General features: G+C 34.5%; 1 protein-coding gene and 1 pseudogene across 3 annotated transcripts; both read right to left on the bottom strand.

Moving 5' to 3' along the window:
* Nucleotides 1-340: 340 nt before the first annotated feature.
* Nucleotides 341-14,214, bottom strand: LOC123911461 (annotated as a pseudogene).
* A 2,733-nt stretch (nucleotides 14,215-16,947) lies between these two features.
* LOC123911044 (probable prolyl 4-hydroxylase 12) lies at nucleotides 16,948-21,929 on the bottom strand. Of its 3 annotated transcripts, none has more exons than XM_045962361.1 (7): nucleotides 21,742-21,929; nucleotides 21,528-21,644; nucleotides 20,343-20,400; nucleotides 19,783-19,857; nucleotides 18,281-18,338; nucleotides 17,991-18,163; nucleotides 16,948-17,594 (listed from the first exon to the last, which is right to left on the bottom strand). In XM_045962361.1, the coding sequence occupies exons 1-7, from the start codon at nucleotides 21,810-21,812 to the stop codon at nucleotides 17,241-17,243; spliced, it is 906 nt and encodes a 301-aa protein (XP_045818317.1). In that variant the 5' UTR covers nucleotides 21,813-21,929; the 3' UTR covers nucleotides 16,948-17,240. The 3 variants fall into 3 exon arrangements, with proteins under 3 accessions (XP_045818317.1, XP_045818318.1, XP_045818319.1); XM_045962362.1 differs by having other exon boundaries at nucleotides 21,528-21,641; XM_045962363.1 differs by lacking the exon at nucleotides 19,783-19,857.
* Nucleotides 21,930-22,174: the final 245 nt, after the last annotated feature.

Below are 22,174 nucleotides of genomic sequence, written 5' to 3'. Positions count from 1 at the left end.
AAATAGATGGAGTCTACAAAATCAGAAAGGAGGTAACTTTTGTTTTTTATTTTTTTTATTTTAAAGCTGTTTTTCAATTAAAAGTTATTTGGTAAAATATTTTTATAAAACTTGGAATATAGGTTTAAATAAATATTTTTATAAGAGATACTTCACATTTATAAATTAATTGAATAACTAGAACATCGATCCGTGCGGTGCACGGGTCTGATTAGCTGTAAGATATATAATGATTAAATAAGATATGATAATTCCAATAATGTAAGGTATATGAAAAAAGTTGAGTAACATTAAACGATAGTTCAACAATAATTTTGGATAAATATTCATACAAAAAAAATTATGTTACATTACGGAAGACTTCCTTATAGACCATTCGAAGTCTTAGTCGTATCTTCACTGTCGTCATTGATGATCAATATTTTTAATCATTTTCTAGAAGTAACTATTGAAATTGCAACATACAACTAATCATGTGAAAACACTGGCGACGGAAGATATATCCCAACATGCTTTAAAGATTGTCCTTAACTCTTATTAATAATCATCGCAAAAGAAATCATTATAGGAAATTGTCTCCGTTGAAATTTAAAAGGAATTATCACGTCAGATGGTGTCAGAGAAAATCTAGGTATGAAAACCTGATCACCAATATTACTTCTTGAAATAATTTTTCCTTCAAGAGCACGTTTTCCCAATCTCGTAATAATAAGTCTTGTTCCGTTACATAATCCTAATTTTTTATTCAAATTCCTTAATAGCATAACTGGAACTCCAATTTTAAGTCTCAACTTGTGATTTGGAAGTCCCGACGTAGAAATCGTGTTCAAAAATCGGGAGTATGAACATCATCCACTGTTTGACCGTCTACATTTTGTGTGAGTGGAGTATCATAATTCAAATATGTTTTTTCTTCACCAGGAATTAAATCCAACATATAATCATTTATTGTGTCGACTATTATTTTTTAGGAGCTAGTATAGCTCTATTTTGGAAATACGCTATATCGTTCATGTTTTGTAAAAGTTTGGGATATGTACTTTCAACGATAGAAGCAAGAGGATCACCTGAATTTGGAATCAATAAATCTGATAGAATGTCAAGTTCTAAATCATCGTCGTTGTCATCTCCAATTTCTCCATCACCAACACCCAAAATCCATTCAGAAAACATTCTTTGAAGGTGTGAAAACACAAGAAGGGGGGGGGGTTGAATTGTGTTTTAGCTAAGTTAAAACTTTTTCAAGTTCTTAACTCAACTACGTTCGCAGCGGATAAATAACACAAATAATAACAAGGGAGAGAGAGAGAAAACACACAAGCAGTTTATACTGGTTCCTCTCACAAAACGAGAGTAGTCCAGTCCCCTTGCACTTCCAAGGGAGTTCACTATAATCACACAAGATTACACCTGCTCAAGCACACAAGCAAGAGACTTCTCAACAATGCTCAAGCACACAAGCAAGAGACTTCACACTTAAGCACACGAGCTTAAGTTACACACTTAAGCACACAAGCTTAAGTTTCCTCAAGTAAATAGTAAAGTATATAAAAATATACAAATGCTCTTAGATGAACCTAAAGAGAGCAAATACAAAAGTACAGAGTATTTGGCTAAAGTGCAAAAACACTTGACAGAGGTTCAGAGCTTGTATATCACAGAGTTCAGAGTTTGTTCAGCGCACGTTCAATTCTTGATAATTGTTATTTGTTGTAGCTGAATCTTCTAGTATATATACCACTAGAAAAGAGTCGTTGCAAAAAGTACCGTTGGAGTTGATAACCTTTTGTCTTCAAGCAGTCTGTCTTGATGCAGTTTGGTTGTATCCAAAACTAAGAAAGAGTTTCAGGTACTTTGACTACTGCAGAGTGGACTCTCCTTATTCAGCTAACAAAACTGAAGACCCACGTTCTCAAGATAGGACAGACAAAACAGAGGTAGCTGAACTGATCAGGCTTGAAGGGTCCTTTTCTTCATTGGTAGAAGAGTTGACTGGAAAAGAGAATCTTCATAGCTTTCAAAGAGATCTTCAGAGGTTGATGAAGCTTGTAGACAGACAAGAAGATCTGAAGTCTTCATCCTCTGAAAGTTGTAACTTCTGAAGACCAACATCTTCTGAGCGCTTGTGAACTTCTGAATTCACATCCTCTGAACTCCACTTAGAGCTTATATGATACTTATATCTGCGCACTTAAAATAAATTTTTAGTCCATTCAATTGTTAATTAATACTTTGTTATCATCAAAACCTTTACAGATTTAGGGGCAAACATTTTTAAATCAATTTTGTTCCAACAATCTCCCCCTTTTTGATGATGACAAACATCAGTATTAATTGACAATTGTTGTTAAATTAACTTATCATGTTCTTCTTAGGTTTATGAGGTTTGCAAGCTCCCCCTAAGATTGATACTCCATAAAGTCTGAACTTTATGTTTTATCCATGATATTTAATTTAGTATAAGATTAAGATGGTTAGAAATAAAACAAGTTTCATATCTTTCTTCAGAGTGAGAGGTTTGCAAGCTCTCCCCCTAAGTCTCATAAGGCTAAGTTAAAATTGCACTCTTAACTTATCCTTACTTATGAAATTTATTTTAGTTTCAACTAACTTAGTCTCCGCATTGAAATACGTAAAACAACTTAAAAGTAACAACTTTTAACATAACGGATAAAAGCGAGATAAAAGAGTGGTTTCAGTTTTGAACTTATCACTTATCAATTAATGCGTAACTACTCCCCCTTTTGTCATTATCAAAAAGTAAAAAAAATTTGATAAAACCAAGACAGTCAAAGAAAGAAGAGAGGTTGTTACAAAGGTGAATTAATTTTCAAAAAACGAAAACCAACGCGCTCAAGGTTTTATAAAAAGGTGAACTAGTTAACATGCCTTCTTCACGAAAAAACAAGAGTAAACAAGTGAAGCAAGAGAAATCAGGAATAATGAAAAGATTTAGTTTACGCATCGCAGAGTTTAAGAGAAAGAAAAACGAGGAGAAACGCGAAGACGAAGAGAAGGATAAAGAAGACAACAAGATACCACAAGATGCTGAGATAATAAACATCTCATCAGACTCTGAAGCTGAAGAGAATGAAGATGATGCTGACTATGTTGAGTTTTTGGCTAGCTATGTTCCAGAAGAGGAACAAGAAGAAGAAGAACAAGAGCAAAACCCGGATCCCATTGAAATTTCATCAGATGATGCTGAGGAGAAATCAGAGATTTCTTCTGAGTTTTATCCATCTGATTAGGATTAGGTTGTCTTTTTCTTTTTCTTTTGACCAATGTACTCAACATTGTCATAGCATTAATAAAAATTTTCGTTTTTAAGAAGCATCTTGTGTTCTTATGTTTTTATTTATCAAGAAAATTAGCATAAGCAAAACAAACAAAATATAAAAACAAACCACATAATCAAATCAAACATAGCTTAAAAAAAATTGTTCAGAGGATAAACAAGAAAATAAAAGAAAGCTTAAAACAAGTGCATAGAGTCCTAGGGTTTCTTAAGAAAGACTAAGAGTTGGTCGAATTTATCGTTCAAGGATCCCACATTGGAAACTAAACCATCCACCTTGGTTTCCAATGTCTCTTGAGCAGCTCTTTGACGTTCTAGACCTTCTTGCTGTTCCCTCAGGGCTTCTTGAAATATCTGCAATTGATCCGCCACAGCAGGAGCTTGATCTTCAATCACAGGTGCTTGTTCTTCAATCACAGGTGCTTTGCCTTTATCAGAGGGTTCACCTTCCTCTGGATAGTCTATCATCAGCACATCCTCTTGATTCTGAGAAGCAAGCACATCATCCTCTGAAATATCCTCTGGTTGCAACTCATTTGCCAACTGGGCAACTCTTGCAGCAGCTTCTTCTAACCTTTCAGACTCAGACCTCTGAGCTTCAAGACTCTGAAACAGCTTGGAGTCTATCCAGATGACTTTGAAAGCATTCAGACGGTGTTCAACAGCAGCAATTTCTTCCAGCTTAGCAAGTTCAAATCCAGCATGATTAAACATGGTTAACCTTTTCAATTCAGCCCTAGCCAGACTTTCCCTCATGAAGCTTATCACATCCAAGTCTCTTCTTCCAACCACAGCCTTAATTTCCTCAGCAGCACCATCCAAAGCATTGCAAATCCTTGCCTTAATGCTTGAAACTTCCAAATCCACATCAGAAGGACAAACTAGAAACCTGTCCTTTAGCAAAGATAATCTAACCAAGTCATCATGAAATTGAGTGGATAGATTACTAAAAGGGTTGGATGATGAGGGTGAAGGATTGGGAATGGTAGAGAGGTTAGGTGTTTCAGTAGCAGGGTTGTTAATAACCACAACTTCTGCCTCTGAAGGCTTGGGAGCACAAGTGTGAATACGCTCAGGAGAAGCATGTTCAGCACTTGGGTTAGGATGGGGTTCAGGGGTTGGTTCAGGTGATGAGATGTCAGAAGTTGATTCAGGGTAAATATGTTCAGGAGATGGTTCAGGAGTTTTATGTTCAGGGATTGATTCAGGAGCAATTTGTTCAGGATTTGGAGATTTTTGTGGAGAAGGTTGTTTTGTGGGAGAGGTAGGTTTAGTGACAGGAATATCTGGTTGAGGTTCAGATGGTGGAATGTCAGGTTGAGGTTGAGGTGATGTAGGTTTCTGGGTGAAAGTTTGATTGTTAAGAGGGTCTGGACTAAGATGTTTTTCTAGTTCAGATAGGGGGTTATCAGAGGTTGGAATATCAGAGGTTGGTAAAATAGTTTTGAGAGGTTTGGTGTAACCTAATCCATTCTCATTTTCATTGAAGACATACTTGGTAAACTTACCTTTATCTTTAGGAGTAGGAGCAGGTCTTTTCCTCAAACGTGCAGCCAGATTCTCTTCATCAGATTCAGTCTCATCTTCTGACTCAGATTCGTCAGATGAGCTGTCTTCCTCAACAACAATAGGCTTTTTGGAAGCTCCCTCAGCAGCCTTGTTTGCAGTTTCTTCATGCTTCCTCTTAGTCCTCTGTTCAGCATCAGCTTGCTCCACCTTAATCCTTTTCTGAGCCAAAAGATCTGGCTTAGGTTGATCAGGTTGAGCAACAGCCTTTCTCTTTGGTTTCCTCTTAGGGTTATACAAATTTACAGGAGCAGGAGGAACCATACTCCTATCAACAACAAAACCTTCTTGTCTGAGCACTTCCAAGTAATCCTGAATTACATGCTCAGCATCAGCTTCAGATATAACTGGGTAGCCTGCGACATACAGACGATCCTCAAGCCTAACAGTGAACTCTTGTGGGGGAGCAACAGGCTTAGATGCAATCAAACGCATCTTGGACAGAAAGTTAGCGTTCAGAATTTCTGGATAGAACCTCTTCTCAACCAATTCAGGGTGGAATTTCCTCAAGTTCTGAACAACATGACCTTGATGCAGAAGGTCTGACAACAGCCTAGGATAAACTATAGTAGTTTTCCTCTGAGATTTACTCGCAAAAATGGCTTCACAAATCCGTTCAAAGAAGTAATCTCCAAGATTAACCTTCTTTCCAGTCAGAAGGAAATACAGCAGATGACGATGCGTCCAGGAGATTGTATCAGTCCCACCAACCCTTGGACTGATAGCTGCTAGGATGATCTTGAAAAGAACTCTACATTCATCAGTCAAACCCTTTACTTTCCCTTTTAAGGAGAAATCTGTGCAAATGAGATGCAGAAGATCATCCCTGTATCTTGTATCCTTTTCAAACACATCTAACTCTATCCCAGAGTTAGGTAGACCAAGAAGAGCATTGAAATGAATAGGCGAGAGTGCCATGTTCATCCCACAGATATTAGACCTAATCTGTACACCTGTAAAATCCAGCAAACCCATTTCCTTCCTAGTTTTACCCTTCAGACTAGGATTCCTTTCTATTGCTGCAAGCTCTTCCTTCTTAGCTTCATGCTTATCAAAAACCTTTGCTTTCATCCAAAATTTCTTCAACAAATCTGGATAAATGGGACCATTAAGCATGTCGAAGTACTTATCCCATCCCTGAGTGATAAAGTACTTTTTAACATCAAACCCATTCGCTTGTAGACCATCGAAATCAACCATCTTCTCTGAAAGAAAAGTAAGTTCAGATTCTGGAAACTCCATCTCGTTCCCAACGATCTGAAGATTTTTGAAAATAAACGGTGGAATCCTTTTTGACGAAGAAGACGAAGTACCAGCCATTGTTGGAGATTAGGGTAAGGTTTGGAAAACTAACGAGAGAGAAAGAAAGTTTGTTGGAGGTTTAGAGAGAATATGAAAGTGTAGGTTGTGAAAGTGAATAGTGTGCAAGTGTATTGTGTAAGTTTTATTTAAATGCACACAGTTAACACGAAAATAGCAAATTTGGGAAGTTACGCTAATTGACAGAAAGTAGAATACCAAAAATCATCATTAACCACCCACTACCTGACACACGTAGACCATGTGCAGAAATTTACTCGGTAACTGCTATTTTAATGGACAACTGTTCAGCAGTGAATACTAAACGTTTCCCACTTAAATAGTTCAGAGCCTCTGAGTTATTTAAAATTCTCTATCAGAGTTAAGTACTTCAGAGCTTGTGTTTCAGATGTTCTGAATCATAAGTTCTGATATACATAACCTCTTACACTTTAATTGCCAGAAAAAAAATTTTCATTCAGAGATTGAAAACATGTTCAGATGTTTCTTTATAAAATCAAATCTTTCAACAGATAAAGCTTTAGTAAATATATCAGCCCATTGATTTTCAGTATCAACAAACTTAATATCTATAATGCCTCTCTGAACATAATCTCTGATAAAATGGTGTTTAATTTCAATATGTTTGGCTCTAGAGTGTAGAATAGGATTTTTAGATAAATGAATGGCTGCAGTATTATCACAATATAAAGGAATATTGTTACTGCTTACCTGATAATCTTCTAACTGATATTTTAGCCAGAGTAGTTGTGTGCAACACTTAGCTGCTGAAATGTATTCTGCTTCTGCTGTAGACAAAGCTATAGTAGTTTGTCTCTTACTAGCCCAGGAGATAAGGTTTTCACCAACAAATTGACAATTGCCACTTGTGGATTTTCTCTCAATTTTATCTCCAGCATAGTCAGCATCACAGAATCCATTTAGCACATAATCATTGGATTTCTTATAGAGAAGTCCAAGATTAGTTGTTCCTTTCAGATACCTAAAGATTCTCTTTACAGCAGTAAGATGAGATTCTCTAGGGTCTGACTGGAATCTTGCACATAAACAAACACTGAATAAAATATCTGGTCTAGAGGCTGTCAGATAGAGTAAGGAACCAATCATACCTCTGTAGATCTTTTGATCTACTTTTCCTTCATCATCTGACTTGCCCATGTTGGTAGTTGGATGCATAGGAGTATTCATTATCTTGCAGTCATCTAGATTGAATTTCTTCAGAAGTTCTTTAGTGTATTTTGATTGATGAACATAAGTTCCTTCCTTCTTCTGATTGATTTGAATTCCAAGAAAGAACTTCAACTCTCCCATCATGCTCATTTCAAATTCATCCTGCATTATCTTAGAAAAGTTCTTGCACAAAGCAGCATTAGTTGAACCAAAAATAATATCATCAACATAAATTTGAATGATTAAGATGTCTTCTTTGGTTGTTTTTCTAAAGAGTGTGCAGTCAACCTTTCCTTTTTCAAAACCTTTTTCAAGAAGGAAATTACTGAGTCTATCATACCAAGCTCTTGGAGCTTGTTTCAGACCATACAGTGATTTCTTCAATTTAAAAACATGTTCTGGGTTTGAGACATCTTCAAAACCAGGAGGTTGCTTAACATACACTTCTTCAGAAATAAAACCATTTAAGAAGGCACTTTTAACATCCATCTGATACAAGGTTATTCCATGATTAACAGCATAAGATAGAAGTAACCTGATTGCTTCAAGTCTAGCAACTGGTGCAAAGGTTTCAGTATAGTCAATCCCCTCTTGTTGACTATAACCTTGTGCAACCAATCTAGCCTTGTTCCTTACCACTTCACCTTGTTCATTCAGCTTGTTTCTGAATACCCATTTTGTTCCAATAATGTTCTTGTGTGAAGGTTTAGGCACTAGAGTCCATACATCATTCCTTTGGAATTGATTCAGCTCTTCTTGCATTGCTACAATCCAAGCATCATCCTTCAGAGCTTCATCAATCTTTGAAGGTTCCATCATTGAGATAAGACCAACTAATGATTCCTCATTTCTCAGTTGAGATCTTGTCTTCCTTGGACTATCCTTGTTGCCTAAAATCAGTTCCTCTGGATGTGATGATTTGTATTTGAAAGTATTTCTTGGGGGCTCATCATCTTCAGACTCATCAACATCAGGTTCAGCAGATGCTTCAGTTCTTGGTTGTTCAGAGTCTGTAGGAACTATTGTGTTCAGAGGTTCCTCAGAGAATGGATGTTCTGAGTAGTTTGGAATATCTGAATATTGATCCTCTGATACCTGAAATCTAGACAAACCTTCCACAAGCTCTGACACTTGGTCAGGCTCTTTGTCATCAAATTTGACATGCATACTTTCTTCCACAGTATGTGTTTCAGAAATATACAGTCTGTATGCTTTTGAGCGTTCAGAGTATCCTATAAAGATACCCTTATAACCTCTAGCATCAAATTTCTTTAGATGGACTTTATTGTTTAAGATATAACATGTACATCCAAACTGATGGAAATAAGAGATATCAGGTTTTCTTCCTTTGAACAATTCATAAGCAGTTTTGTTCAACTTAGATCTGATATAGATTCTATTTTGAACATAACATGCTGTGTTTACAGCTTCTGCCCATAAAAACTTTGCTACATTTGTTTCATGCATCATGGTTCTGGCCATTTCTTGCAGAGTTCTATTCTTCCTTTCAACAACCCCATTTTGTTGAGGAGTTCTAGGAGAAGAGAATTCATGCAGAATGCCATATTTTTCACAAAAGTTTTCAAAAGGTTCATTTTCAAATTCTCCACCATGATCACTTCTAACTTTAAAAATAGTGTAGCCTTTTTCATTTTGAATTTGTTTGCAGAAGATGCTAAACTCATCATAAGCTTCATCTTTTGTTCTTAGGAATTTTACCCAAGTCCATCTACTGTAATCATCAACAATTACTAACCCATACTTCTTTCCATTGATTGAAGCAGTGTTAACTGGCCCAAAAAGATCAATGTGAAGAAGTTCCAATGGTCTTGAGGTAGAGACAATGTTCTTAGGTTTAAAAGAAGATTTTGTAATCTTTCCTTTTTGACATGAACCACAAAGTGTGTTTGAGTGAAACTTGATTTTTGGTAAACCTCTGACAAGGTCAAGCTTGCTAAGCTTAGAGATTAACCTCCAGTTAGCATGGCCTAACCTCTTATGCCAGATCCATTTTTCTTCACTCAAGGTCAAAAGACACATCACTTTTTGGTCATTCAAATCTGAAAGATTAATTTTATAAACATTGTTCTTTCTAAGACCTTTGAATATAATGGAATTATCAGATTGTTTGGTTACAGTACATGATTCCTTATTAAAGACGACTACATAACCATTGTCGCAAAATTGACTTATGCTCAATAGATTATGCTTAAGTCCATCAACTAACCAAACATCATTAATAGATAGGGAGGAATTACCTACTGTACCTGTACCTATTATCTTTCCTTTCTGATTTCCTCCAAAGCCAACAGATCCTCCTTCTTTCATAGTCAGCTTAGAAAATAGTTGTTTATCACCAGTCATGTGCCTTGAACACCCACTATCCAGATACCATGAATGATTCATGATACTTCTTTGAGTGACAGGCTGTATGAGAAACAACTTTAATCACTACGGTGGAACTCTTTATCACAGTTAATGATAAGGTCATCCCAATATTCTTCCTCTTCATTTATCAAGTTCTGATTGTTAACTTGAGAACTTGTCAGCCATTGATCAAGGACATAAGCCCTTCTTCCTTTGCATAGGACTTGTTTCCACACTCTAGGTAGGACATATCCTTTCCTAGTTGGTAAATCTGAATGATACATAATTTCAGCTTTTGGTACCCATCTTCTGGGTCCACGCTTGTTAGTCCATAAACGCTTACTGTGTTGTTGAGTGTGAGAGAAAGATTTTGGTTTGGAATAATAACTCTTTTGAAAATATTTTTTAGTATGAGTTTTGTTATTATTCCAGGACTTGAATTGTTTATGATTCCAGAAGTTGTGTTTATCACCAGTCCATTGATTTGACTGGTTATATTTACTGACTCTAGAATCATAAATAACCTTAGTCCTATGTTGTCTCTGAGGTTTGAGGTTTGACTTTCTTTTAAAAACTTCTGAGCCTTTAGGTTGACTTTTCTCATGAACTAGAATTCCTCTTGTTCCAGAAGTTGAAGCCTCAGATTTTGAAACTTTCAGAACATCTGAACTAAAATTGTCAAGTTCTGAATAGCTTTTATCTTCTGAGCTTTTCTTCCCAGATCCTGAGGAACTTGGTTCCTCTGAGTTGTCACTTCCCAAATCTCTCAGACTATTATCCTCATCTTCCAGAGTACAAAATTTCTTTCCTTCTTCACTCTGAGGTACAACATAGTAAACCCAAGATTTTCCAACCTTTTTGGGATAGGTCTTTAGCTTTGAATATGTTCTACCATATTCATAGCCAACTCCCTCTCCTCTATGTCTCATGACATTATAAACAAGATTAGCAGCTTTGCTCTTACCAAGGTTGAGATGCACAAACTGTTGGAGAGCCATTTCTTGCTCATCAGTAGGTTTGTGACAAACAGCACAACCCTTTTCAAAGTCATTTACTCTGTTCAGAGTTTCTTGATATAGACCTTGAAAATGTTCTGCTTGTTCAGTCAGAGTGTTAAGCTTTTCTTGTAAAATATTTTGTTTACTTAACACTCTGAGATGTTTCTCAATGACCTTGTTAAGTGCAGTTATAAGTTGAGATTTAGAGCAGTCAGAAAATACCTCATCAGTTACTTCAGAATCTGATTCTGATTCTGATTCATCGTCTGAGTCTACATCTGAGTCAGCTGAAGCCATCAGGGCTAGATTTGCCTCTTCTTCTTCCTCAACTTCTTCCTCAGATGATAGCTCTTCAAAAGTAGCCATCAGACTCTTTCTCAATTTACTCTTGAATTGTTGCTTCTTTGAGCTGTATCTTTTGCTTTTGTCTTTGGCAGACATTTCTGGACAATCAGCAATAAAGTGTCCTGGCTTCTTAGAGTTGAAGCAGTTCTTCTGATCATCCTTTTTGCTGACAAAATTTCTGGAGCTGTTACCTCTGAAATTTCTTTTGTTAAATCTGTTCCATTGCTGAAACTTGGTGAATAAAGCAAACTCATCCTCATTCATCTCATCATCTTGACCATCAGCAGAAGATTCTTCTTCAATATCAAGAAGCTGAGTCTTAAGAGCCTTAGAAGTAGTCTTAGTTGACTGTAGAGCCACTGACTTAGACTTCTTCTTAGTTTCTGAGTCAGCATCCAGAACCATCTCATGGCTTCTGAGATTGCTTATCAGAGCTTCAAGACTCAGAGTCTTGAGATTTTGAGCTTCCTCTATTGCAGTGACCTTGGGTCTCCAAGCAATAGGAAGACTTCTCAGAATCTTCTGAACATGGTCATAGGTGGAATAACTTCTCTTAAGAGCTTTAAGACCAGATACAAGGATTTGAAACCTTGTAAACATAGTCTCAATGTTTTCATCTTGTTGCATAGTGAATAGTTCATATTGCCTTATCAAGAGACTAGCCTTAGCCTCTTGAACCTTTTCATTACCATCATAGGTAGCACACATAGAATCAAAAATAGATTTAGCAGTAGACTTGTTCTCTATTCTGACATAATCCTCATGTCTAATAGCCCCAACAACAATGTCCTTTACTCTATGATGCTTAGTGTAGGTTTTTAGGTTAGCTGGTGTGAGTAACTTTCTATGCTCAATGGACAACCTTCCATGTTCATTTAAGTTTTCAAAAGTTACTCCCAACTCAACCAAATCCCACAACTCATGATCAATAGCAGTAATATTGCTGTACAGTCTCTCTTTCCACCACTCAAATAATGAAGCATCACCATTGAATATAGGGGCTTTTCTGTTGCCACTATGTTCATGTGATTCATTACTTAAGTAGTCAAAACCAAAAGCATTTCTAGGACCACCACCAGCACCACTGGCCTCACCTTCACCAGTAGTTCTAGTACTACTATCATCTCCTCCAGACATAGTGTTCTCACAAGATCTTTACTGTCTCACTGTTAAGTGAAAGTAACAGACCAGGTGCTCTGATACCAATTGAAGGTGTGAAAACACAAGAAGGGGGGGGGGGTTGAATTGTGTTTTAGCTAAGTTAAAACTTTTTCAAGTTCTTAACTCAACTACGTTCGCAGCGGATAAATAACACAAATAATAACAAGGGAGAGAGAGAGAAAACACACAAGCAGTTTATACTGGTTCCTCTCACAAAACGAGAGTAGTCCAGTCCCCTTGCACTTCCAAGGGAGTTCACTATAATCACACAAGATTACACCTGCTCAAGCACACAAGCAAGAGACTTCTCAACAATGCTCAAGCACACAAGCAAGAGACTTCACACTTAAGCACACGAGCTTAAGTTACACACTTAAGCACACAAGCTTAAGTTTCCTCAAGTAAATAGTAAAGTATATAAAAATATACAAATGCTCTTAGATGAACCTAAAGAGAGCAAATACAAAAGTACAGAGTATTTGGCTAAAGTGCAAAAACACTTGACAGAGGTTCAGAGCTTGTATATCACAGAGTTCAGAGTTTGTTCAGCGCACGTTCAATTCTTGATAATTGTTATTTGTTGTAGCTGAATCTTCTAGTATATATACCACTAGAAAAGAGTCGTTGCAAAAAGTACCGTTGGAGTTGATAACCTTTTGTCTTCAAGCAGTCTGTCTTGATGCAGTTTGGTTGTATCCAAAACTAAGAAAGAGTTTCAGGTACTTTGACTACTGCAGAGTGGACTCTCCTTATTCAGCTAACAAAACTGAAGACCCACGTTCTCAAGATAGGACAGACAAAACAGAGGTAGCTGAACTGATCAGGCTTGAAGGGTCCTTTTCTTCATTGGTAGAAGAGTTGACTGGAAAAGAGAATCTTCATAGCTTTCAAAGAGATCTTCAGAGGTTGATGAAGCTTGTAGACAGACAAGAAGATCTGAAGTCTTCATCCTCTGAAAGTTGTAACTTCTGAAGACCAACATCTTCTGAGCGCTTGTGAACTTCTGAATTCACATCCTCTGAACTCCACTTAGAGCTTATATGATACTTATATCTGCGCACTTAAAATAAATTTTTAGTCCATTCAATTGTTAATTAATACTTTGTTATCATCAAAACCTTTACAGATTTAGGGGCAAACATTTTTAAATCAATTTTGTTCCAACATTCTTCTTTGTTCAACGTCTGCACTCGAAGCACCACCGAGAAGCCTCGTGTTTTTACTCAATGTTAAAACTTCACAAAAATTCCAAAGAACCGAAGAATTAATAGTAGCATGAACAACTTCTGGCCTTGTACCTTTGGGTATTATTGGTAGAATTTGTCTAAAATCTCCGCCAAAAACAACAATTTTTTCACCGAAGGGAATTTGTTTATTTTTTTCATCAACAGACTTGAGAATATTTTTAAAGTTCGATCAACAGCTTCGAAACAGTGTTTATGCATCATTGGTGCTTCATCCCATATAAGCTTTGCTTTTTGTATTAATAGCGCCAAAGAGCTTTTAGGAACTATGGTACATATTGAAAACTCGTCAACATTTAGAGGAATACAAAACCTTGAATGTGTTGTTCTACCACCAGGTATAAGCAATGCAGCGATCCCACTTGAGACAACTGTTAAAACTATCTCACATTTTGAGCGTAATGCGGCTGACACGGCCCTCCAGATAAATGTCTTCCCTGTACCGTCATAACCATAAAGAAAAAACACACCAGGTTTGTTTTCGTTAACTCTTGTCATGATTGTGTCATATACTTTACGTTGCTTTGAAGTCATAGTTGACATTAATCTAACATGTTCATCAACTAATGATTGTCTGTTATAATTCAATTCGTCGTGTATTAAACTATTTTGTATATCAGGAACTAATGATGTATGTGTCTGCTCTAGGCATTGGAGGATAATCTTTTAAACTCTTCCCACAACTACGTAACATCATCTCAATATCTGTTAGTGCATATTGTATCAATTGATCATCAGTTAATATTAAATTTGCAATGTTAAAATCAAAATAATGAATGTGATTAGTGACATGCCTGTGGTTTTGTATTGCAAAAAAAATTGATTTAGCAGAATTGAGTTTGATAGATTTGATTTTGGTTAAAAGTGAGTTAAACAGAATTGATTTATGGTTGGATACATTAACGTAAAAATAAAAGGTATTTATAAAAAATATCAATTCTTTTTCCTTTTTTTTTGACAAAATTCATTTTTCAATTTTAAAAAACTACAATTTAATAAACTGCATAATAAATAATTTAAAAAGTGATATAAGCAAGGTTACATGAGACATTGAAATGTGAAAGATTGTTTTTTTTTTAATAGATTTCAATATTGTTGAATGTGTTATAGTATAAGAATATATATATAACTTTCCAAATCACACGTGATAATAACTTTCCAAATCTCACATGATAATTATTCTCTAAATTTATGATCCAGTAAAAAAAAATCATTGATCAGGAAAGACATAAAAATATTTCGTGATGAATAATATAGTCGACAATAATTTTGATATAATATACTTTTAAAATTGATGGTGCTTATCAATTATTGCACATAATTTTGATCACAATTGTTATATTTGTCATAGTGGTTGGAAATATTGCATTGCACTAAAGGGTTGCGGGTTCGAATCCTAGTCAAGACAAAATTGTATTATTTTTTAATAAAAATTGCAAGATAAAATGGAGGAAAACATGGAAAACAAATTAGGTTTTAGGGTTTGCTTGTGTATACAAGCTTATAATATAAAAGATTAATATATCTAGTCTATAATCCAGATACATTAATTATTCAATTAATTTAAAAATGTGAAGTGTCTCTTAAAAATAACCGAGGGAGTAATATTTTACGAAGGTGAAAAGACAATTATATTTCAATAATTTTTCTTATATCTTAAAAATATCTTAAATTTCTAAATATTTTGAAACTGTTATTTACTATTTGTTTTAATATTATAAATACTCTAATATTAAAATTAAATAAAAATTACTTTTAAATCCAACAAATAATTTTATCATTTTTATAATGTTAGTGTTATATAATATCAATCTTATCTTATCTATGACCCGGGCAAATGCACGTGTATTTTTATAGTTTTCTAAAAAAGAGAAAATTCCTCGAGAAGTAACCAATTAACCAAACATTTTTTAAAATATTTTTTTGGGAATAAGATTTTCACCTTTATAAAAAAAATTAAAATATTTTCATTTCTCAAAAATAAAAATAAGTTAAAACAAACACAATTCCTAAATCTTGAAAATTTAATAATAAAACTAAATTTAGAAAATTAAAATAGTAACAAAAAAACAAAAACTATCTCCACTAGATGTGTGATATGGGATCATTTAGTAATCATATCCAATACTCACATTTTCTCTCATTCATTTTTATTTGTTGTCTTGGATTTGTTGGGATGATTTTGTTTTTGATCTTTAAACATTTCCGCAACCTGAGAACAAGTGAGTAAAGCATGACCAAATCATTCAATTTTCGATTTCTCCCATTACTCTTTTTCAAATCTCAAATCAATTGTATGATAGACACTAAATATTGTATTTTACCTGCTCGGACGATGTGGCATCTTCAGGAACTTTGTCAGGCCGAACTCGAACTAGACGTGGACATCAAAGAGAGATACCCTTTACAAAAAATAGAAAAGAACCACCATTAAAAGTTAAAAGCTAAAAGCATCCGTTAAACAATTGTCTTGTGTGAAACTTTTGTCGAGAGTCCCATATTAGATAAAGATATGACTAGAAAGAAATGTCTACGTGCAACTCAATTTTGTATGATTGAATTAGAATTGATCCAAATTCTAACATGATATCAAAACATATTCCACTTAATTTATTCGATACAATTTTTCTTTAACAAAAAAAACTCTCTATGTAGCTCTATTTTTTTCTATGACCATTTTCTCTCTAGAGTAAGGCTATATATCTTGTGCAATGTTATTGCATACACAAGCCACACAAACCGGTGCATAAGCCGTAAGGTGTACCTGATAGGTAGAGGCTTGAACTTTTCGAGCCTTCTCACTGAACACATATAGCTAAAAGTTGGAATGGGAATGACAAAAAATCCAAGAGTGACTTAAAATAGGTTGAAGAAGTAGGAGGAGTTGGAAGCTTCAACCACACCCATCACACACCTTCGGATTATCAATTATCATCGCCATCAACTTCATCATTATTAAAGTGGGTTCCTTTAGGTTAGAATTCCTTTTATTCTTTCTCAAAAAAAAAAAAAAAAAAAGAATTCCTCTTATTAAGTTTTGGCCAATTAGGAAATAGTTAACTAATTGTGAAATTATAGATACAAGTATAGACTTGGAGTGTTAGAAATTCATTTCTACTCCATAATTCTTTAAAATACTAATTTTAGAGAATGTTGAACCATGCATGAAATTCTAGAATTTTCCCTTAATTCATCATGCAATTATTAGGACTAAATTAGAGTATGTATTTTATGCTTATGCAAGATGTGCTTGTCAATTACCTACAAAAGAGGACATTTGTCACAGTATTTACCTACCTTGAGACTGTTTTGTAAATTGATTTTTCATAGAAAATCAAAAAGATTGGATTAGGAATTAAATTCTTGTGGTGAAATCTCATAATTCTAAGATGTATCTTTTACACAAAATAAATTATGAGGGTAGAGACTCACATCAACAAGTAAAAACTGCTCTAACTGAGAGAGGATAATCCAATAGTAAATGTCAACAACTCTTCCATTATACATTTCAACTCTGGTTCATTCTATTGTTAAGTAACCCCTTTTAATAGATGTTACCAGTATATTGATTACATTTGAATACTCACTACTTAGGAACTCTATTACCTTTTATAAAAAAATAATGAATCTAACCCGATTATTACAAAATCTTTAGTTGCTAAAGACCATCTTGAGAATACTAGTTAATTCACTCAACTAAATTTTCCTATATATTCTCTAATCAATTTAAAAACCAAACACATCATAGTTTTTGTGGAAACCAACTTTTGTTCAGCAAGCATTACAACTTTTCCTACATGTACCATAATAATCAGGAGATCCAATCATGTAGACAGGGTTTCGTTGACATTCTCCTATTGCCGCCCAAGCGGCACAACTATCATCCTCATCAGTACATTCTTCAACATCTGATGTGGTTGAGACTTTCCCTCCGCTGATTGGTCTTGCGTAGAAGTATTTAACAGCAGACCATATCTCGCCTTTAAGGACAGGGCATCGGGTGTGGAAGCTACTCTTGTCAGGAGATGTGTTTAGGTTACGAGAGAAAAATAGAATGGCGTTCCCTTTTACTGGTTGGAGAATGTCACTACTATTTCTACAATTTGACCAGCTGCTACTCTTGGTCTGTGGAATATATTCAACAAGATCAAACAGTAAAGACAGGTTCAGAATATGATAAAGGATAAATAATTCTCTCTTTGTCCCTAAATATGCGACTTTATTTTATATTTGTTTGTCCCTTTTTATAAGACTCACTTTACATTCTTGATTCTTCAATGCATTAATTATTTATTTACAAAAATACCCCCATTTATTTTATACGTAGGAAGTATAAACTCTCTTGGCCACGTTTGGAAACTAATATAAATTATTGATAAAATTTATTGCTATTAACCAAATTAACTATTCTTAATACATGTGAATTGGATAAACGTGTCTTATATGAAGGGACAAAGATAGTAAAACATAAGAAAGACTCGAACTAGCACACACAAGACAAACTCGAACGGCCTTACTCACCACTGATTCGGGAAAGACAATTTGACCCCCTTGAGTATCACTTGAGAGGTATAGAATCACTGTTGCCATCAATGGTCCAGTTAATTCCAAGTTGGGCTTGTTTGTGAAAAAATTGAAGTTCCGCTTATCCTTTCCAAGTCCATAACTCATGACCTGTAAAGGCTTGCTGTTCTCTAATGGAAATGATTATCGACAAACAAGACAAATATAAATTACTAGACAGGCAGACAATTGTATCACAGAGAAAAGGCAGACAAGCAAGCATCGGCATGTATTGATTAAAATGATACCTTTAGGAAGGAAAGTCCAAACTGAAATTCTTTCTTCAATCCTCTTGACAATATCATCCTAGAACAATACAGTGTAGAACATCATAACAATGTTCACAATATCATGCCAATAACTTATAATAGTAATAAACAGTTCAAGGGCAAAGGAGCAATAGAAACATGTTGCTATAGTAATCTCATAATCAAGGTTTTAAATTGTGGTCGCAGTCAGGTTGCGATCTTTTATATTACAGAAACTTATGGCCAAATATGACTAATGCGACCACAATGATACGGCGGCAGAAAGATAAAAACTTTGACGCCACAACCACAATTGTGGTAGCAACTGTTTTTAAATTCTTGCTCATCATAGTGAAGAGTGATAAAAGGATCTGAAAATGACTACAAGTTTTCAAGTTCAGTACAACAGAAGCATTGATGTAAAGGATCACACAAATGTTTTATATCAACATGGATAACTTTGTACATCTTAATGCTGGAAGTCACAAACAGCAGAGCCAAGAGCAGGTTAGGACCTAGAACTATAAATGAGTAGATGCACTCTAGAGGACATCTTTTACTTTTTCCAATTTTGAATTAACTGATTAGGTACATTTTAAAAAGAAATGTTTTTAAGAAAAAACTGTAACAAACATGCCCTAAATATCGCTTACAAACTTATGGTTGATTTAGTGTTAGAGGATAAAATTATTGAACAAAAATAAGACAAGAACAAGTAACATGATGTATATCTATCTTGATCATGAACTCTCGACCACTTGGTCAAAAAGACTCTGCTATTCAATTAAGAACTAAATCGATCAGTACATGTTTATCCTCCGTTCGGGGTGGTTTTCAATTTTTGGTTTTAAATTTTCATAAACCAAAACCAGTTTTGATATTTTTGAAAACAAAAATCAATTTTCTTTTGATTTTTGAAGTTGGACATTACCTAGCCATTTTCGTTATGTGTAGTGTGTACACACGAAGAATTTGGTCGTAGGAACATGGATGGTGGTGGTAGGGAAAGGGAGGAAGATGAAGGAGTGGTGAATGAAGGTGAGTCGAGGTAAAAATAGAAACCAACAACTAAAAACAAAAAATCTATTTGTTTGGTTTTGAGTTTTAGGCAAAAACTGTTTTAAAATAAGTAAAAAATCAAATAAACACAAATTTAGCCGAACAGGTTTTGGTTTTGAAATTGACTTTCAAAACCAAAAACTGACAACCACCCGAACAGGCCCTTAGCAACATATCATATATCGCTTATTTATAAATAACAAGCTAAAACTATGTGGTGATAACTTAAGAATCATTCAGAAGCCCTTTAAATTGGCCTGTGCAAAGAATAAGCCAATCGACAAGATTTTGCCATCAGTGAAAACAATGCACAACATCAGAACACACATTGAAACAACTTAAAGCACAATGCAAACTACAACAATCAAGTGTGAACACTGAACAGAACCTAATTTACTAGTTCCTAGTTCATCAAAGTATGTAAAGAAAAAGTTCAGACTCACATCCATATCCAATGAAGTTTCATCTTCCTCTGAATGACCACCATTTCCTGATGATCTTTCTTTTACATCATGTGCCTTAGCAAAATCAACATAGTCAATTTCAATGGTAAGTTGAAAACTAATGGAAAAAAAAAAACTTAACTACACAAGTGCCTTATTTATTTGAGAAAAAATTAGGGTATTGCTAATAAGTGTCCTGGGGGCACAAGTTGAAGAATAAAAAATAGAAGTTTTAATTATTTTAAGCTTTTGAAAAATTAATTACACAAGTTCCGAAACTAAATTACTATATCTAGTTCTTTAACATGTTGCTAGCATTTTCCAAAAAATTATATTTTAACCAAGAATTATAAAAAATAAAAAACTCACTGTTTTTTCACTAGTTTGAAAGACTTAAATATAAATGCCGAAAATAATATTTATGTTATTTTCACAGTCTCGTCTACATGTATTTAAAAACAAGTCATACAGTAAATATAGGATATAGGATGGAATTTTCATGATTATCAATGAACAAAAAGAAATAAATAATAATGCAAACCAGTGAGACTGCAACATACCAAAGAAAGAAGGTAGTCACACTCCTTATCTGACAAAAAACCTTTGTACAAAAAGACCCTACAGCAAAAGGAACAGGAAAACATCAAAGTCTGAAAACGTCAGAGACTAATTTGTCCTCGGTATGAAAACATCATATACTAATTTGAGTTTTATTTTTGTAAGGGACTGAATTGGGCTGTCAAAAAATTGTGAGCGACCAAAATGGGTCTTCACTCTAAAATAAAAGGTTTGCGATTGCGTTTTAAAAAACGATGTCAAAGTTTTAATGTTTATGCTGCTACTATTAAACTGTGAAGCACTGACACAGACACACATCGACACCGACAGTAATTTGAGAAAATGAAATATTTGAAGGTAAGTACATGTGTTGGCGTCAGACGCCGGAGAGGCCTTTGATTTAATGTGAAGTGTCAGCGCTACATAGTTATTAAGACCATATTTAACCATTATAGTCCGCAACATCAAGAATGATGACTAACTGTGGACATTACTACAATACAACCACAAATCAGCGCCTATATAGATTGACTTATTAGAGTGGGCCTGTTTGGATCAACTTATTTTAGCTTTTTTTCATCTTATTTTCACAAGTTCTCCAATATAGCTTATGAAATTATATTATAGCATATACAAAAACAATATATCTTTATTTTATTTTTTGCTATAGAAATAGATTGTAAACTTATACATAAGAGCTTATCATGATAAATGTTTATGCTATAAATTGTAGATAAGTTGTTTATCCGAACAGGTTTGTGAGACTCTTAGGGAGAACTTATGAAATATCTATAGGTTGTTTTAAGCTTATTTCCACAAGCTCTCTAGGTTAGCTTATGAAAACAACTATGAAAAACAATTTGACTTTATTTTATCTTTTGTTATAGAAATAGATTATACATTAAACACTTGCATGTTAAACACTTATGCTACAAGCGTTTAATTAAGTTGTTTATCCAAACACACCTTAAATCCTTGGTAATTGATAAGCAAACAAATTTAAAATGTATGTATACTATTGAGGATTTTCACAAGGTGTCCGACGGCGAGACCGACATTTATGATTATGATGTCATTTTCTGAAGTTATTCTCGGTATCGACGTGTCAGTGTTGGCGCTTCATTGGTAATATGTAATTAACAAAGAATGATAAAGGAATTAAGGGAAAGTTGAAGAAAGTACCTGACCTTGGTTGCCAAGAGATTTGGACAACACGTGAGGGATCAATTCTGTTGGAATAATAAACAGAACTTCGTAACTGCATTAACACAGATTCATGTTTGTTCCTTAATTCTTTCCTGCTGCTAATGCAAAATTAACAAACATTAAACAATATTAATTAGATCAAAATTAATTAAAGAGAAACTGATGAAGGGTATTTCTGCAATTTAATTATTTTACCTGTCGGAGAAAGAGGTGGTTAGCAACGAGAGAGCGAAGAGAGTGAAAAGAAGGGAAAGTGAGGAGGACATTGAATTTTGAAATCACGGTGGAGAAGTGCTTATGCAAATGAAATCGCGGTGGAGTCTGAGATTTCAATTTTTTTTACTGATCTGAGCCGATGTGATTGATTGTTTGCTGCCCTTCACTTTCTGTTATTGTTCTGCCACGTCTACCAAAATGGTAACAATTTTATTTTATTTTTATTTTACACATTTGTTTTGGTAGATTTTTTTATTTTTTTTAGTTTAAAGATAGCAAGTAGTCAATGTAATGAAAGTTTACACAGATATGAGTGGGATGATGTGACAGAAAAATGAAAGATTATTGGTTGTTTGTGTAACATTTGTTTTACTGTGTTTGTTTATCTCCTTTAATTTTTTTTGACTATATT

The sequence above is a fragment of the Trifolium pratense genome, linkage group LG2, assembly GCF_020283565.1.
Source record: "Trifolium pratense cultivar HEN17-A07 linkage group LG2, ARS_RC_1.1, whole genome shotgun sequence".
Classification (NCBI taxonomy): Eukaryota; Viridiplantae; Streptophyta; class Magnoliopsida; order Fabales; family Fabaceae; genus Trifolium; species Trifolium pratense.
Note: the sequence above shows the minus strand (reverse complement) of the source record. Positions and strands in the feature narration are given on the sequence as shown.

Excerpts from the sequence above, each read along its gene's own strand:
- LOC123911044 (XM_045962361.1), bottom strand. The coding sequence starts at position 21,812 with ATGTCCTCCTCACTTTCCCTTCTTTTCACTCTCTTCGCTCTCTCGTTG. Across the intron at positions 21,645-21,741 it reads ACCACCTCTTTCTCCGACAG|CAGCAGGAAAGAATTAAGGA; the intron begins GTAAAATAATTA and ends ATTTTGCATTAG. Across the intron at positions 17,595-17,990 it reads TTGTCTTTCCCGAATCAGTG|ACCAAGAGTAGCAGCTGGTC; the intron begins GTGAGTAAGGCC and ends TATATTCCACAG.